This window comes from Hermetia illucens, chromosome 4 (genome assembly GCF_905115235.1).
Source record: "Hermetia illucens chromosome 4, iHerIll2.2.curated.20191125, whole genome shotgun sequence".
NCBI lineage: Eukaryota > Metazoa > Arthropoda > Insecta > Diptera > Stratiomyidae > Hermetia > Hermetia illucens.
In genome coordinates, this window is record NC_051852.1 from 65,277,044 (window position 1) to 65,296,433 (window position 19,390).

The 19,390-nt window shown below is 45.1% G+C and overlaps 1 protein-coding gene across 4 annotated transcripts in view; it reads right to left on the bottom strand.

Moving 5' to 3' along the window:
- The window catches only part of LOC119655665 (oxysterol-binding protein 1), a 370,343-nt gene that overhangs the window by 213,011 nt on the left and 137,942 nt on the right, over positions 1-19,390 (bottom strand). For all 4 annotated transcript variants that reach the window (XM_038061651.1, XM_038061653.1, XM_038061654.1 and 1 more), the window contains 3 exons: positions 16,959-17,147; positions 16,796-16,891; positions 16,574-16,736 (listed from right to left, as the gene is read on the bottom strand). In XM_038061651.1, coding sequence (XP_037917579.1) covers positions 16,574-16,736; positions 16,796-16,891; positions 16,959-17,147 — 448 coding nt within the window. The remainder of the gene's footprint in view (positions 1-16,573; positions 16,737-16,795; positions 16,892-16,958; positions 17,148-19,390) is intronic.

The window sequence follows — 19,390 nt, forward strand, 5'->3', positions numbered from 1 at the left end:
ATGTATATAACCTGGCGTACCAGGATTATCCTCACCTGAGTTGCAAACGCAGAGCTATATATATATAAATATATATTCCCTGGCGTACCAGGTTTATCCTCACCTGAGTTGCAAACGCAGAACTGCATGCGACCAGGCGCGTGTCATGACATGACCCACCGGGTCAACTACGAATATCGCAAGTTAATCTTGTAAATAAGTAGCCGCGGACAAGCAGCACGTTTCCCTTTGTGTTCGTCCTCCCTTACCGATTCTTCCCGTTCAGGGGGAGTAAACCTCCTTAACAAATCCGTAATCCGGGGTGAAGGCATCGACGCGCCTATCGGATGAATTGCAGTGACGTTACACTGTATTTCAGCGGCTCCCCTCCAAATACCTTCACTACCTTTGGAGGTAACCATGGGGCATTGCAACATTGGGGCTCTGTTGCAGGGTTGACTGCCTCCCCAATACTCGTGGGAACAGAATTGGGGAAAACAATTTAAATTCTTTTAATGGGACCCCTAGGGACACGAAGACAGTACCCAACACGGTTAAGGGTCGTTCAACAACATCAGAGCGGCTCTTCGCCCTTGGATGTTTTCGCGGTTATGCCGGCAACCACCAGGGACGGGAGACCTAGGCGTCGTATGGTTTGGACGAACCCACTTAACGAATTTATCGTCCGCGCCTATTACCGTGTCACGGATTTGGAACGGAATCCATCAGGGTACAGACATCGACTACATGACGCGTTCATAACCCGATTTCCGGAGCTACGTCATGTTCCGGAACAGAACGTCGTCAACCAGTACCGGGTGATCGTGAATAACAACCGAGTTGCCTTACCAACTAGGCAACAAATCTTCCAAGAGGTTTCACTTGAGCTCGGTCTGGAGTCATCAAATTACCGGACTAGTCAAAGGACTAACACAAGTACTCCACCTGTAAGGCACTCCATGAATCCAGTAGTCAGGAGAAGCTTAGTAACTGGGTATGTCGACCCAATTTATAATGAGGCTTTGACCGCATTCCAGGTCGCATTCACAGAGTATGCTGAGATTCTCCCAGACGCTAGGCCAAAGATCCCAAAACTGAAGTTTACTTCCGCAACTACTAACATCATTGCTGCCGTTGACAGAATTTTGGCTGATCGTTTGGCTAGCGAAATTACTGCTACAGAGGTTCACAGCCTGATTTACGTTGCAGCTGCCACGGTTATTCGTCTCCATAATCAACATCTTAGAGCGAATAACAGAGGTATGCGCAGAAGAACTTTACCGTTCTGGGTGTTTCGACTCAACAAAAGAGACGAAAAGTTGAGAAAGGAGATTGGTCGTGTGACGCAAGCACTCCTTGGAAATCCATCACCAAGAGTGCACAGATGCGTTGTGAATATCATTGGAAACTACCATCTCTCCAGTGATATGCCAATCAAAGAAATCCTCGAGGCGCTGAAGCAGAAACTTGCGGTATGCCCCAATCGCATCCGTAGGTATCAGAAAAGCTTTCAGCGAAGGACAGACAACACCTTTTTCTTCCAGAACCAACGGGGATTCTACAAAAATCTCACCAACTCAGGTAGGGAAAGTAACCTCGATCTGGATCAGGCAGAAAACTTCTGGAGAAGTGTTTGGAGCGAATCCAGTCGTTGCAATTTAGAAGCAGCGTGGCTCCCACACCTTATGCGTTCATGCGAGGCCCTCCCCGAAATGAGCAAGCCTGACGTAACTGAAGTCGACGTGGAAGCAGCCCTTGACAAGGCAGGTAACTGGAAGGCGCCAAGAGTTGACAAGATTCACAACTTCTGGCTGAAGCGGTTCAAGAGGCACTCACAGGATATTGGCAAATCAATTTAATCAGATGATTGCCGATCCTGATTTAGTTCCATACGATACGGTCACTGTAAAGCAGGCTGTCCACCAAAAACGAAACATCTCGACAGCCTACATGGATTATAAATCAGCCTTTGACTCTATATTACATTCGTGGTTATTACAAGTGTTACGCTTGTATAAAATCAACCCGAATGTCGTTCTTCTACTGAGAACAGTAATGAAGAATTGGAGCACGAAGCTATCGGTATCTTCGCAAACATCAGGAGAGATACCAATCAGGCGTGGCATTTTCCAAGGCGACTCTCTAAGTCCACTGTGGTTTTGTTTGGCTTTGAATCCGCTATCCCATCTTTTGCATGAAAGCAAATACGGGTTCCAAGTCAAGTATGGCATATTGTTGAAATGTACATTAAGCCATTTAATGTACATTGACGACATCAAATTGTATGCCAAAGACGAGAACCAACTTCGCTCCTTGCTGGACATCACCATCCAGTTCAGCAGGGATATCGGCAAGCAGTTGGGTTTGGAGAAATATCGCATAAAAACAATTGTTCGGGGAAAACACACCGAAAACGAAGGATACAGCCAAAATAACATCCGAATTGAGGGTATAGATTCGGACGACGTGTACAAATATCTCGGCATATTGCAAGCAACAACATCCGCTGTGGCAATTATGAAATCTAAGTTGCTGGGGGAATTTGAACGGCGTCTGGATCTTGTCCTTTAAACTGAGCTGTACGGGAAAAATAAAATCATGGCAATCAACACCTTCGCCATTCCCGTCCTTCTATACACTTTCGGTGTGATAAAGTGGAGCAATACGGATTTAGAATCTGTCAATAGACGGGTAAGGGTAGTTCTTGCAAACAACAACATGCACAATAGAGCTGCCGAAAAATTGAGGATCACTATCCCACGTCATCAGGGAGGAATTAGTCCCGCAGAACTTACATAAAGCGCTGAAAACGTTCGATCTTAGGGCTGGACTATACATGGAGATGCAAAAAGCGGTTATCCTTGCAACTGTGCTATAGTCCGAAGAGTTCTGTCCGGTAACAATCTGACCTAATGGGTTTCAGTCTTGATCCGCACTGTCTTCGATATAAGATCCATGTCTCTGTAGTGTAGAACCACCGCGTCATTGGCTGAAGTGTTTGTGACAATCGGGATGATAGTCCTGGGGGTTTAATGTGAGTACCTGCCGTGTGGGCATAATCCCACGGTCCTCTTCGGACACGGATTGATTTTGGGACCACAATCAGAGCCCGGCCATGCAAGCACAGCGATCCTGGTTTATACTGAGTGCAGGCTCAGCATTCATAGCAGTGGATGCGAGGCCTATTTAACAGCTCTGCCGCAACTAAGGAGTACGGCACCCGAGTTGTACAGCGCAACTCCACGCTCGAGCTCCGAGGAGCTCTGCCCGCGATGTAGGCATAACCACAACCACCATGAAACTCCCACTAGGGGGCCAACCGCAAATAACCGGACCGAGAACACATCCTCCAGGAATTCTCCTGGAGTATATGCTCTCAGAGGGCCATCCCGGTTCCCATGGTACCAGATAATTTCCGGTGAGGCTTCGTAGCAGAGCTACTTCAGATGACTCCCTTGCAGACTCGGGTCTGATCGCCCTCCTCGAGTACGTGGAGACGGAACTGCGACAATCGGGATGTAGGAATACATTTTCGCATGGTCGCACACACTTTGAGTTAAAACACATCATCGCTGTGATGCGGGCCTTTGGATGTTGCCTTCAGCCCATCCTTAGGTTGGTCGCCCCTCGGTCCGGTTGGGCGGGAAGAGGGTCCGTGGGCTTTTTTACATATATATATATATTACGTTACTGACGCAAGATGGTACGGCAACAAGCTCTATCATCTTGTCAGCGGTCTTCCCAGTCGTACGTGTCGATGGGACTTACATGTTTCTCTCCGCATGGGCGATACGGCGACCCAGGTAAGGCTGTAGCTGTTCGATTGAGGTGAACGGTTCCTGCAGGAGCCTGAGATGAGACGGGTGAACTGCGGTTTAGAGAGGTAGCGCGCCTTTTATTAGGCGAAATACCTGAGTTAGTACGGCTTAAAGAACGGATGGACATTAGTTTAAGCTAACTCAGGAGGCGCGTAAGTTGGACTACTCCTGAAGGTTTACGGAAGCTTCGACGACTGCCTGCTGATGGTAGGCAGGCAGTTTAACGAGGGAAAAGACGGTTGGAGGGATAGGATTTCCTATGGAGCATGGGGGTAGCGGGGAGAAAAATGCTGGCATTTGCCACGGCTGTGGTCCGTGAACGCGAGCCCGCGCATGAATTTGTGGGCAAATGCCCAAACAAGCAAATGGATGCGAACAACAAAATACTAGCACAAACAACAGAAGACTGGAAAAGACCAACACCGGTGGTTTTTGGGAACGAACGAACCAGCTCCCGACCAACGATGACCAGCGACGGTACTGCCTCGGTTGCAGATGTCCAGGGGGGGACTCCATACCGGATGTTTTCAGAAGGAGTTCAGTGCTCCTTAGGTCGCCACCTAGTCGAGCGAGATCGCTAGAGAGACGAGGAGTTTATCAGACAATTACGGAAAAATTGAAGGAAGCCAAGCCCAGCGATGTAATTGTGATACCAGATGATAGGTGTGACAAATGTCAGTGAACGACCACTCGGGAGCGGCATTTGCTCCATTGGAGCTCTGTGAGTTCATTAAGGACAGCAAAAACATCCACCAAAATATTAGGGCTATGATCAGAGGTATCAGAATGGCGTATGGCAGAGCCCAGGAGGAGAAAGAAGCTTGTAAACCAGGGAAGAAAGTCACCCAGGTGACACCTCCTCTGCAAAGGTTACTCGGCGAGAACGTTGGAAAAAGAAGCCGCGAGGGAATGGGGGAAAACCCGGACCCCAACAGATCTCCAAAAGGGTGAAACGCCCTTCCCCAAAGAAACCGAAGCAAGGATTGAAAACAGCCAAAGATGCCAAAGGAAAGGCGGTAGCTGTGATGTCTGCAAATGAGGCAGATCATGAAGTGCGAGGCACGGAGCATGGAGCAAGGTTGTCTCGAAGAAGAGGAGGGAGAGGAGGAGGATACGGCCAGAAGTGATCGTCATTTCCAAAAAGGGGGAAGCAACTTATGCTGACATTCTTAAGAAAGTTAAGTCGGACCCGGAGCTTAGGGACCTAGGAAACAACGTCAACCAAATGAGGCAGTCGCAGAAGGAAGACTTCATGCTGGAACTAAACAAATCGAATGATAAAACAGCGGAGAAATTCCTCGGTCAGGTGCAAAAATCCCTTGGCCAGCAAGCTGAAGTAAGGGTCAGACGGGACGAGGTAACTCTCGAGTGCGAGGACATCGACGAGGTCACCACGAAGGAGGATGTCCGTGCAGCACTGGAAAAGATGTTCGAGCTTCCGGGACTACAGAAATCGGCAGTCAAATCGATGCGAAAGGCTTATGGGGGGACGGAGACTGGAGTTATCAGCCTGCCATCAGAGACAGCGGTCAAAATACTAGCAGCGGGCAGAGCGAAGATAGGCTCTGTCAACTGGCGACTCAGAGAGCGAGTAGACATGAAAAGATGCTTAGGTGCCTCGACTTTGGGCACACAGCCACAGCATGCACCAACGCCCACGATAGATCAAAGCGGTGCAGGAAGTGTGGAGGAGAGGGACATATCGCCAAGGAGTGCACGGCTGACCCGAAATGCATGCTGTGCGAAGGAAAGGAGGACATCGACAACCACCATACTACTGGCAGTAGCAGATGTCCAGTGTTCAGGAGAGGGCTAAATACAAGGCCCAAATGAGATTGATTCAAATCAATTTCAACAAATGCCAGGCGGCGCAATACTTTCTCTCACAGACGTCCGAGAGAAGAGAATCGACGTTGCCAGTATTTGTCAACCCTATCGCAACTACGGTGATGGTGTCTGGACCGGGGACCAGACCGCAGCAGTGATATGGGCGTGTGGCGGGCAGGCCATTCAGGAAGTTATGCAACGTCCGAAAGCTGGTTTCGTAAGAACAAAGATGGGCAGGATTGATGTCTATAGCTGCTACGCTCCTCCTAGCGCAACATGTGTGCAATACGAGGAGATGCTGCACCATTTGGTGCTGGACGCAAAGTATCATACCCTGAAAATCATAGCGGGTGACTTCAATGATCTTCATAACCACCTGAAGAACGTTATCATTGATACGGCCACAAAAGCTCCAGCCGCAAAAGGAGCCGGCACGGCTGGTTTGACGATGAATGTAAGCTAGCAACGCAACGGAAGAATGTCGCATTCTCAAAGAACGCGGGCACGCGCAGAGACTTATCGCGAACTCCACCGAGCGGAGAAACGACTTCACAGACGGAAAAAGGAAGCCTGGGAAAACCAACAAGTCTGTGAACTCGAAAAGTACAGGGAGCAACCGCACCAGGCGCGCAAGTTTTACCAACAAGTCAGCAGGTAAAACCTTATACACCTTGATGCTCATCCTGCCGAGACAAAGAGGAAAGTCTGATTTCCGACAGGATGGGCATATTGGAGCGATGGGTTGAGTACTTTGATGAGCTACTGAACAACCAGAATATTGGCGAGTTGGAGGTCCTGCCAATTGAAGACGACGGATAAATGCTGCCACCACCAAGTATAGGAGAAACAGTCCATGCAATCCATCGGCTAAAAAATCGTAAGTAGCCAGGAGCCGCTGGAATTACAACCGAATGAGTTAAATATGGAGGCGCCCAATTACACCAAGGACAGCGAATCAAGGCCTGACGATTGGCAAAGAGGTATAAAGGTGTAGAGGTATCATGTTGCTGAGTACCATCTATAAGATATCCTCCGCTATCATGCTAGGCCGGATAACCCCATACGCCCAGAGTATCATTGGCCCATACCAAAGATCAGATCAGATTTTCTCTCTGCGGCAAGCGATGGAAAAACTGGTGGAATATGGATACCAGTTGCACCATCTATTCATCGATTTTAAAACCGCTATCATAGAACATAGCCGGGGTAAAACTGTACATGGCCATCAGAGAATTCGGGGTGCTGACGAAATTAATAAGACTGACTAGGCTGACCCTGAGCAATGTCCGATTCCTGATAAAAGCAGCAGGATCAACAACGGTCATGCGTCCAAGACAAAACTTGGTAATATACTATTAGTAACGCCATTTGAGCATATTTCGGAATGGGACATATTCTGAGGGCTAGCTTTCGCATCACCCTGATTTTTTGATGATAATTCCTGTCTCAATTGAACTCCGCCATGCTATTAACATAGTATGCTGGTCCCAAGCCCAGGTAAAGGAGGAGGGTTTGAGGCAACGTACTCTGTACTATCCTCAGTAAAACAAAAAATAAAATGCTGAGATCAGGGAAAGAGATAAATAGAGTATAGTTGAAGTTATTCTACTATGCTAAATCCTACCTGATCTCTCTTGGTGACAGGCCCCGCGACAGGTCGACCAAGAAAATGCATAGAATGTCGTTACAAACATGATGATCGGATTAAGTCACAGGCCTCGGAGAAATGCTAGGGCGTCCACCTCAGTCGACGCGGCAGGACGGGCCCCGGTCCTGTCGAGAAATGGGCAAGGGTTCTTGACGCATGGACGGCGTCAGGACGTAAGCAAGTTAGTCCGCACACAACGAACAAAACAAATACGTGTCTGCACGCTAAATGTTGGTACCCTAACTGGAAAGACCGAGGAACTCGCAAGAGCCCTTCGGAAAAGGTGCATTGACATCTGCGCTCTGCAAGAAACCCGATGGTCTGGTGCCAAAAGCTGCGACATTGAACGTGAACGCGGTAAAAATGGCTACAAACTTCTCTATTTTGGTAACCCACACACTCAATATGGTGTTGGCATTGCCATCTCAGACGGTTTCCGTGACGCCATTAAAGAAGTCGAACGATTTGATGATTGGCTGATGAAGCTCACCATCATATCAGCTGATCGCACTATTCACTTCTTCACCGCGTATGCACCACAGACAGGTCGACCTGATGCCGAGAAAGATGCCTTCTGGTAACTTCTCGATGAAAAGATTTGTCACGTGCCTGCTGATGATTACATAATCATTGCCGGCGACCTTAATGGTCATGTGGGTGAAAAGGCAGACGGTAACAGGTGCCATGGGGGAAAGGGGTTCGGAGCGCGCAATGAAGGTGGCGAGCGTATAATCGATTTTGCGGACAACCATGACCTTGTACTTATGAATACATGGTTCATCAAACGATTGTCTCATCTTCCCACATTTTATAGTGGGAACAATAAAACGCAAATCGACTATATTCTCATAAGACGCCAACATTTTACCACTGTCACTGATTGCAAAGTCGTTCCCTATGAGACCATCGCACCTCAACATCGGCCGTTGATTGCTGTCCTGCGAATTAAGCCACCGATAAAACGGCGTGAGGAACGCACTGGCCCGCCGCGCATTAAATGGTGGCGATTTGGTGAGAAGAATGAAGAAACGGTCTCACTCATACGATTGCCAACCATTACGAATGTGGAAGAATCATGGAACCAAGTGAAAGACACGATCCACAAAGCGGTCTCTGCAACCCTCGGGGTCACCAAGCCGGGTAAGCGGTACATCAACCGAGATACATGGCTTTGGAATGATGATGTTGAAATGAAGGTCCGTGAAAAGAAACGCCTCTACCACAAATTTCTCGACGATAAAACGCCTGCTAATTGGCAAATTTATAAGAATGCCAACCGGGATGCAAAGAAAGCGGTCGCTGTCACCCGAGCGAACCATTTCAAAAATCTTTACGATAAACTGGACACTCGGGATGGCGAGAGAGATCTGTATCGACTTGCTAAAAACCGTGATGAACGCACACAGGATATCGAACACTTCTGTTGTGTTAATGACAAGAACGGTACTTTGCTTACCGACCGTCGAGCCGCAACGGATAGATGGCGAGAATACTTCGAGCAGATTTCAACTGAAGAATTTGCTCATCCTCCACTTCCACAATCATCGCCGACATTTGGAGCAGTTCCACCAGTCAGCGCAACTGAAGTCGAGGAGGCAATAAAACAAATGAAATCGGGGAAAGCAACAGGACCTGACGACATCGCATCTGAGCTCTAGAAAGCGAAGAGCTGGGACCCAACACTGTGGCTCAGTGAATTCTTTAACCGGATTATTCAGGAAGGAAGAACACCATTTCACTGGCAAGAAAGTACCACTGTTCCAATATGGAAAAAGAAAGGTAGCCCAGCAGAATGTTCAAATTACCGTCCGATCCGGTTACTTTCCCATACCATGAAGATTTTTGAACGCATTCTTGACAACCGTATTCGCGAAATCGTTGAAATAACCGTGAATCAAGCCGGATTTGTCAAGAACTGCCGAACTACTGACGCAATACACGCTGCGCGGTTACTCATGGAGAAACACCGCGAGAAGCATCGCCCTCTTTACATTGCCTTTCTGGATCTTGAGAAAGCGTTTGACCGTGTACCACACGAACTCATCTGGTATGCTTTACGACAACACTTCGTGCCAGAAGAACTCGTGCGCTGGGTTCAATTGCTCTACCACGATCCGAAAAGTAAAGTTCGAAGTATGGCGGGTGTATCAAAACCGCTTCGTGTATCTGTTGGAGTTCATCAAGGAAGTGCCCTCTCACCACTCCTCTTTGTCCTTGTTATGGACACCGTCACACGGGATATCCAACGTCCAGCGCCCTACACACTACTTTATGCAGATGATGTTTTCCTAGCATCTGATAGCAAAAATGATCTCGAGCAACTTGTTCAAAAATGGAATGATCGCCTCATGCAACACGGTCTCAGATTGAATTTAAACAAAACTGAATTTTTGACGACCGATCCCCATGAAACAGGCACAATCACTGTCAGCGGCAGTGATCTGCCCAGAACTGAGCGATTTAAATACCTCGGGTCAACGCTATCAGCCAATGGAGAGCTGCGTTATGAAATTGCTTCACGCATTAACGCAACCTGGATGAAGTGGCGTTCCACAACTGGTGTCCTTTGTGATCGACGTATCAACGAACGTCTCAAATCTAAAATTTACCGCAATGTCGTCCGTCCAGTCGCTCTCTATGGTTCTGAGTGTTGGCCGACCATAAAAGACAATGAACGGCGTCTTGCGGTAATGGAGACGAAGATGCTACGTTGGACTAGTGGCGTCACACGTTTAGATCACATCCGAAATGAGGATATCCGCGATCGTTATGGGGTTGCACCGATCGTGGAAAAGTTGCGAGAGAGGCGTCTTCGATGGTATGGTCACGCAATTCGTGCAAACGAGAATTCACTTGCAAAGATTGGTCTGAACATCGAAGTCGATGGTAAACGACCAAAAGGCAGACCTAAGCAACGGTGGCTTGATACGCTGGACGGGGATTTGAAAGCCTCGAGATTGCACCCAGATCAGGCATTCGATAGAGCCAAATGGTGAAGCCGATCACGACGAGCCGACCCCGCTTGTGAACGGGACAAAGGCTGAAGAAAAAGAAGAAGAATTCCTGTCTCAATTGAAGTGTACACAATTTGGTTGCTAACTTGCGCATTTTTCAATTTACGTCAAAATTGAAAGCTGTGAAAGTAATAATCGTGAAAGTAATAATATTGCATGTATGGAGAGCCCCCTTTAAATGTCATCTAAATTTATGTCACCCACTGTAAACGTGGCATTTCATAGTCCCCATATGTCCATGTGATTTGGTTTGCAACAGTGTAGCCATTTCGAAGAAAAATATATGTGACAGACAGTGAATCGATTTCGATAAGGTTTTGTTTTACGCAGTGTATTTACTGTTTTCATTTGACCAGTGCCATTTGATGTTGTCGCTTCTTTGGTTTTTGGTTCCGATGTTGTCCATATATAGTTCGTCTTGCCTTCATTAATGTGCAGCCCAAGATTTCGCACCGCCTGCTCGATCTGGATTGTTCTTCCCACAATGTCAATATCGACGGCCTAAACTTGAAGAGCATGGTACCACTCGAGTTACATCAGGATCGTAAATTACTTTTTCCAGGGGCAGGCTAACAAGGGAGCGTGCGATGTTTATTGATACCCCACATACATCAACTTATTGACAAGTCGTTGATACCAATAAAAGTTCATACTTGCATCAGTTCCAGTTTGCTTGGTGAAAGCGCTAACTAGCAACTGACCGGTACGATATGTGCAAATACTTATGCTATTAGGTAAGCGTTTTGTCTCATCTTCCTATATTTTATAGTGGGAACAGTCAGACGCAAAACGACTATATCCTCATAAGACGCCGACATTTTACCACCGGCATTGACGGCAAAGCCGTTCCCGAAAAAACCATCGCACCTCCCCATCTGCCGGTGATTGCCGTCTTGCGAATCAAGCCATCGATAAAACAGCATGAGCAACGCACTAGCCTGACGCGCATTAAATGGTGACATAGGACATCGAATGCGTTAATGACAGCAACGGCTTACCGACTGACGAGCCGCGACTCGATAGATAGATAGATAGAATTTAGAAGTTTCAGGAGAATCGCTAACCCATATGCGTTAATTTCAATAATGGCGGTTGGCCCCCTAGTGGGAATCTAATGGGGCTTATGGTTACGTTCAAGCGAATAGAGCCTTCGGGTCTCGGCGTGGTGTTGCGTTTGAACATGAGTGCCATGCTTCTGGGTATGGTAGAGATTTAGGAAGGTATTCCATCTACCAGCCATACAATCAGTATAGACTGGTACCGTTATGATTGCCTCAGCAGAGCTCTTAGAAAGACGGTGGGTAGAGTTAAGTCAACTCAACAGATACTATCACAAAACCAATGGGACGTTTCTGGATTTGCAGAAAGCGTTTGGCCGTGTGCCACATGAATGGAACTTATGTCGACCGATCCCAATGAAACAGGCACTACCAGAACTGAGATATTTAAATATCTCGGATCAGTGCTATTAGCCAATGGTGAACTGCATTAAGAAATTGCTTCGCGCATAGGCCAAAGTAGATGAAGTGGCTTTCCACAACTGGGGTTCCTTGAGATCGACGTATCAACGAATGTCTCAAATCGAAAGTTTTGCTGCAGTGTCGTCCGCCCTGTCACCGTCTGTGGTTCTGCGTGTTGGCTGACTATAAAAAACAATAAATGAGATCTTGCGGTTTTGGAGACGAAGATGTTGCGTTGGATTAGTGGCGTCTTCGATGATAAGCTCATGTAATTCGCGCGAATGAGAATTCACTCTGCAAGATTGATCTGAACATCGAAGTCGATGGTAAGCGACCAAAAGACAGACCGAAACAACGATGGCTTGATACGCTTGATGGGAATTCAAAAGCCTTGTGACTGCATCGAGATCAGGCTTTTGGTAGAACAAAATGGTGCAACAGAGCGTGAGCGTGACAAAGGCTAAAGAAAAAGATGAAAAAATTAAATCAAAGAGAGGACTCAGCGGAATAAAAGTTAATTGATAACTAACAACGTTGCTCAAATTGTATAAAAAGAATATTAGAATATTATTTAATAAATATTAGTTGTTTAGTTTCAGTTACATTACATCGGATGGGATGCATCTTGGGGAATCGGCATCACTACTCGAATAGCTGTCGTCCGACAATCGAAATTGAGACTCGCGCAAGATTGGCCTAGTAATAATTTACACCGGTCCCGAGAATACTTTGTGGTTGGAAAAGGTGTTAAATTTTTCTTGTTGTTGTTGATTTTCGAATGATTAACAATTTGTTTATCCTCCAGACCGACATTTGAAGCAACTCCACCTGTCAACGCCACTGAAGCCGAGGAAGCAATAAAACGAATGAAAGCAAGGAAAGCAACAGGATTTGAGGATATCGCATTTGAGCTCTGGAAAGCAAAGAGTTGGGATCCTACACTGTGGGCCAGTAAAATCTTCAGTAGCGCTATTGAGGACGGTAGCCCGATCCGGTTGCTGTGCTATACCATAAAGATTTTAACTCATTCTTGACAAACATGTTTGCGAAATCGTTCAAATAATCATGAATCACGCCGCTTTTGTAAAGAACTGCGTAACTACTGATGCTATACATCCTGCGCGTTTACTCATGGAGAAACACCGTGAGCAACATCTCCCTCTTTACATTGCATTTCTGGATCTGCAGAAAGTTGATATTCTCTATGACAACACCTAGTGGCAGAAAAAATTTTGCGTTAGGTTCAATTGCTCTAGCATCATCCGAAAAGTATAGTTTGAAGTGTGGCGGCTCTGTAACACCTAGTGCCAGAAAAATTCGTGCGCTGGGTTGAATTGCTCTACCACCATCCGAAAATAGTTTGAAGTGTGGCGGCTGTACCAAAGCCACTTCGTGTGGCTGCTGGTGTTCATCAAGAAATCACCCTCTCACCACCCCTCTTTTTGTGGACATTGTTATATGGGCTGAATGTGGTCTTCGCCAACTGATATTCTTTGAGATTGACGTCTTGCTGTAATGGAGACGAAGATGTTGCGTTGGACTAGTGGCGTAACACGTCTTGCTAACATCCGAAATGATAACATCCACGATGGATATGGGGTTGCACCGATCGTAGAGAGAAACGTCGTCGATAGCATGCTCATGTAATTCGCGCTTACGAGAATTCAACCGCCAAGATGGATCTGAACATTGAAGTCGATAGTAAGCGACCAAAAGGCCGGCCGAAACAACGATGGCTTGCTGGATGGGGATTTAAAAGCCTGGCGACTGCATCCAGGTCCGACCAAATGACGCAATCGATCACGATGAGCTGGCTCCGCCGGTGGAATTCTCTTGAACAAAAACAAAACAATTCAAAAAAATCGATGAAATAGCAAGAAAGAAAGAAGAGTTGACTGCGCTTGGGCGTAGCCCGGAAATGTCTAGCTTGTCGCAGCGCCCAGCGAGGGCTGAAACAACAGTGCTCCCGATTTGTAAAAAAAAACAGTCAAAGCCGCTAGACCTGAGTTGGTAGATTTGGACACGAACTGAGTGGAAGTGCAGTCGTAGCTGGAGCCTCAGGCTCATCAGGATATGCGCGACCGTGATCAAGCGTATGCGGTCGACAGGTCCTGCACGAGAACATTAACTACTACATTTACGAAGAGCGGTCAAAGGGTAGTATATGTCCCAAGGAGAAACGTGGATTGGTATTCAGGTGCATGAAACCTAAAACGGCACGAATTGTACCAACTGGTCCTCCAGGTTGGGGTTTGGGGCTTGGGTAGGGTTGACAACCCTACACCAAAAACCGATGTTACGAAGCCACGGAAGGAGGCTGGGACAGGATCGATTTCAAAACGACGAACCCGACAACGAAATAAAGATTTGCGCATTTTCTCATGGAACGTACGCTCCCTGTGCAGACCGAATGCTGCTGAGCAGCTAGCCAACACACTGTCCCAATATGAGGCTGATGTAACAGCGTCGCAAGAGATGCGCTGGACACGGACCGGTTTCCTAGAGAAGAGCCGCTACACCATATATTATAGTGGCCATCCAATAAACCATGCGCTCGGAGTAGGTTTTTTAGTCAGCCAGAAAATGAAACCTGCTATTATCGGCTTTGAAAACATAAGCGAAAGGCTATGCCTCTGACAATCAGGTAAGAGTAAATACTGAAGCCATTCACAACACAGCCCTCCGCAACACCTATAAGGGGGAAATGGATGACGCAATAACCGCAGTTAACAGATGTCCTGGAGATGAAGCACAGATCTTTACAACCATCTGAAAAACGTTATCATTGATACGGCCACAAACATACTTAGCCCCAGTCGCAAGAAAAGTCGGAACGGCTTTCTAGACGATGAATGTAAGCTAGTAAAAGAATGGAAAAATGCTGCATACCCAGTAGTGTTGCATTCTCAAAGAACGCGGGCACGCGCAGAGACTTATCACGAATTCCGTCCAGCGGAGAAACGACATCACCGACGGTAAAAGGAAACCTGGGAGAACCAACACGTCTGTGAACTCGAAAATTACAGGGAGGAACCGCACCAGGCGCGCAAGTTTTACCAACAAGTCAGCAAGATAAACCCTTATACACCTCGATGTTCATCCTGCCTAGGCAAAGAGTGAAATCTGATTTCCGATAGAATGGGCATATTGGAGTGATGGGCTGCGTATTTTGACGAACTGCTCAACCATCAAAATCTCAGCTAGTTGGAGGTCGCGCCGACTGAAGACGATGGACAAATGCTGCCACCACCAAGCACAGAAGAAACAGTCCGTGCAATCCATAAGTTGCCATGAGCCGATGGAATTATACCCGATTTGGTTAAATATAGAGGCGACCAATTACATCAAGCGGTTCATCAGCTGATGCTCAAAATATGGGGCAGTGGATCAATGTTTGACAACTGACGACGAGGCATATCTATAAGATATTCTCTGCTATCTTGCTAGGCCGGATAGCCCCATACGCCCAGAACATCATTGGCCCATATCAAAAAGGCTTCACTCCAGGCAAATCAGGCCATCAGTTGCACCATCTTTTCATCGACTTCAAGGCCGCCTATGACAGCATACCCAAGTCAAAACTGTACACGACCATGGGAGAATTCGGTATCCGAACGAAATTGAAAAGACTGATGAAGCTGACCCTGACCAATGTGCGAGGCCAGATAAAAGCAGTAGGATCACTCCTGAGAGCATTCAACATCAACAACGATCTAAGACAAGGGGATGCCTTGTCATGCGTTCTCTTTAACCTTGCCCTGGAGAAAGTGATTTGTGATGCAGATGTAAATGCGAGAGGCATCATCCTCTCCAAGTCCACCCGACTACTGGCCTATGCTGATGATATTGACATCATGGGGAGAAGAACCCGAGATGTACACTTCACCTTTATCCAGATCGAGCAGGCGGCATGAGATCTCGGGCTGCAGCGAAGTACATGCTGGCAACATCAGCGCCAAAACGACTCGCACTGGTCAAACGAAAACAATGAAGATAGGGGACTACAACTTCGAGACCGTTGAAAATTCCTCCTACCTAGGGTCGAAACTCACAACCGATAACAGCTATGACGATGAACTCCCCACACAGTTGTTGGCTGCCAACAAAGCCTATTTCAGCTTACAAAACTGTTTCGCTCGAAACATCTCACCATAGGGTCAAAGCTCTTACTGTACAAGACTATGATCTTGCCAGTCCTTATGTATCCCTCGGAGACCTGTGAACTCTTGACCGTGTTAGTTACGAACTTTTCATCCTACCTGATAGACTCGGTAGGAATTGGTTTTAGATTTGAGAATGTTGCGAGGACCGAAGTATGATTGTGCAGATAGTTGTTTTCATTTCGCATAAGACGAGGTATACTGGGTTTCAGTAGGCACAACATTGGAAGCAGTACTTGGGCTTGGATAACCTATTAAGGATGTTTTGGTTGGTGACCACAGAGTTACCTTGTCTAGTGAACGTTTAGCTAGCTGTGAGGTCTGCTACCCTGCATATGATGCATACATTTGGAAACACACAATACGATTTCATGTGTCCAAGCTAGACAATTAAGATATAGACATTAGACATGATAAGCCTTCTTCGTTTCATTTATCCTTCAATTATTATCCTCCGATGCGGAAGAAGAAGCCGCGGTACTCTGAATCAGTATTACATATCGATTTGATATTGGAACCCCCTTCTGAGAGCACTTCAAAAATTTCAGCAAGATCAGTTTCGAGTTCAAGGCCTTTAACTACTGCCACCAGCCGTTTGCTATTTTTAAGCTGATATGTATAGCAATTTTTTCCCGAAATACTTTCATTCTGTCAATTTATTACTTACATTTATCATGGCGTTCGATGTTATACGAAATAACGTTGCACGTTCATTAACTATTTTACTTTTCGTTGCTATATCCTCACCAGATTCCAAATCCGTAAGTGCACGCTGCAAAGCTGTACCGTGTTTCGAGATAAGATCATAACAAGTTCGTAGATTTTCCAATCTGCACAAACGTTTCATTTATTGCGGTGTATAGTGTGAAGACGATTAGCAATTCATTACCTTCCAGATAAATCCCTGACAACCGCATTCAACTCTTCACTAGGTATTGCTTGTGACGTTGTTTCTTCCTCTTCCTCTTCGCTTTCTATTGCACGTCTGCGAAAAAAAAACAATAAATACCATAAATTCCCTAGGCGATAAACTATTAATTATATAATCTTACATAGCTTTTGCTTTGGCTAGTTCAAGAGCGGTCACCCAAGATTGACGTTCAACTTCGTTTCCAGCTTTTATATGAAATGTTTGCGTTCCACCGTTTGATATAACAAATGTACAAGAATCGACGGTGTGAATCAGAGCTCCATGTAGTGATATTGTGCCACGACAAGTGTGTGCCATTTCAGCCTGATTCCTGAAATATTCAAAAATAAAAAGAAATTAAAAAAAAAAAACAATTTAATAAGATTTTGGAGTTTCATGAAGAAACTTTACATACGTATATCAGTTCAAAATTTGAAAGTTAATCTAATGAAATTCTCGTAGAAGCAATATATCTATCCAATTACATTTCGCTACATTATATGTAAATACATGCAGATGTGGGAACAGTTTTATGTTATGTTACAAGTTTCTTAGCTTAGAAAATTGAGAAAAAAGGAGATTAAGATAAGTGCATAATAAGAGAAGGAAGTTTTCGATATACAAATTTAACAAAAAATGTGAGAATCCGTTCAAGTCCTTACAACAAACAAGTCGCCGAACGGAACCTAGTGGCTTTTAATTATGCACTTTTCTGCAAATACTATGCATGGCTGTATATTGACATGAGATTAGATCGAACACCGTTTTCATCACTTGCTGTATGAACTCGCAGTGAGGTTTGTATAGCAAGTGATGAAAACGATCGATCGCCGGCTTCTAAGTATTTCGTTAATGTTTTTTGAAATAATTAAGACGGTTTTCGTTTTTTCGCTAATATTTTTATTCGCATATACGGATATTTCAGGAACCACTTGTTCGTTTCATCAGTGCTACAGACTAATGTTTTTTGCCCAAAGTAATATGTATATATGAAATTGATATCCAATGAAGTCAATGCTATTCGCATGTTAATTTTTTTAATTAAACTTTATAATTAACACTAGTAGATGAAAAATTTATAATTAACACCAACTAGTATCTGTATGTATATGCTTTTTCAGTTGCCATTTGTGTCATAGACTTTGCCTGTCATTCTGTGTTTTTCCGTGTTCGTAACATTTGTATCAAACTCAAACCTAATACTATACCTCCTTCAACGCTATATATAAACTAATAACATAAATATCATGGAATTCCGTACATCCATTATTCGTATTTCCGGCTAATTTGTACAAATTCGCCGGTTCCCAGAGTTAATTATCTTCATTTTGCACTCCCGATAATTGGTAATCCCGTTATTCCGTACGAAATCGTCAGTCCCTTGGCCACACGAGTATATCGGGATTCTACTGTATTCGGATTATCGGAACTACTAGCGTCATAGGCTTTTTTTGTGCCTCGTAATATCCGTGCGTTAATCTCAAATGTAACGCAAGTGCGGAAACTTGGCTGGCAGCATTTAATATAATTTTGTTTTGTAGATTGAGGCAACCGTAATGCAAATTTAACCCCTTATAACTCTGTTAATACTGAGATTTCCAGTATAATGCTTCACATGATGGCCTATGTTATAATAAAATATTATGACTACAAAATAGGCGACTTTGCGGTTTCGACCAGGGCAGAGGCAACTCATCAGAAGCTGCTTCACCTCTGTCCTTGGACCAACGTGACCGAAGTGGTTACTAGATGTTGCTTGTCCCCTTATGTACGACTCATAATACGATAGAGTATAAATTATATTCATGACAGAAAATACTTCAGGTCTCAGTCGGGCGAGTTTTGTTTAAGGATTTGAGGAAGTCCTGAGAATCGTAATTTTTGGAAGTACGTTCCCCATTATTCTAATGAATGTAATGTTTGATGAAATGAATTTTCTGTAGACAATCAATCGTTATCCAGTTTTGCGCAGTCGAACCAACTAGAATACGCAAAATATTATGATTATTTCTGTTCCATGTGGTGCCATTTTCACCGAAGAAAAGCTCATCCGTTGCAGCTAATTATGGGGTTTTAGGTTGCGTTTCCCATTTTTCTCTTCATCATCATCAGTTTAAGTATCGTCTTCGTCAGGTACATATTCAAAATCGTACCCATCAACGTCTTTGAATGGATTATTTCTACCACTATAATCAAACTTCTTTAGAATCGCGTTAAAAATCGTTAAGTAAAGCTGCTGCCAATTTTAGGAGCAAACTGGCGTGGCCATATAGAGAGAACGCCACAACGTCAATACTAAATATGTAGACATGAATACCAGAGTAAGATATCAAGAAATATATATAAGATATCAAGTTGTAAATGTATTGGACAAACTTACTTAACCGATCAAAAGCGCTAAACAAATAACATAATTAATATTTCTAGTCCGCCACTGTGTGCATGTTTTTCAATTGACAATATTTTAGGTGATAGTGCACATACACTAGGCGATATAATTCATCGAACCATTCCTGCATCGAGTATTTTTCATTGCATTTTCTTATTTTGATTATATATTAGTTATCCTGTTAT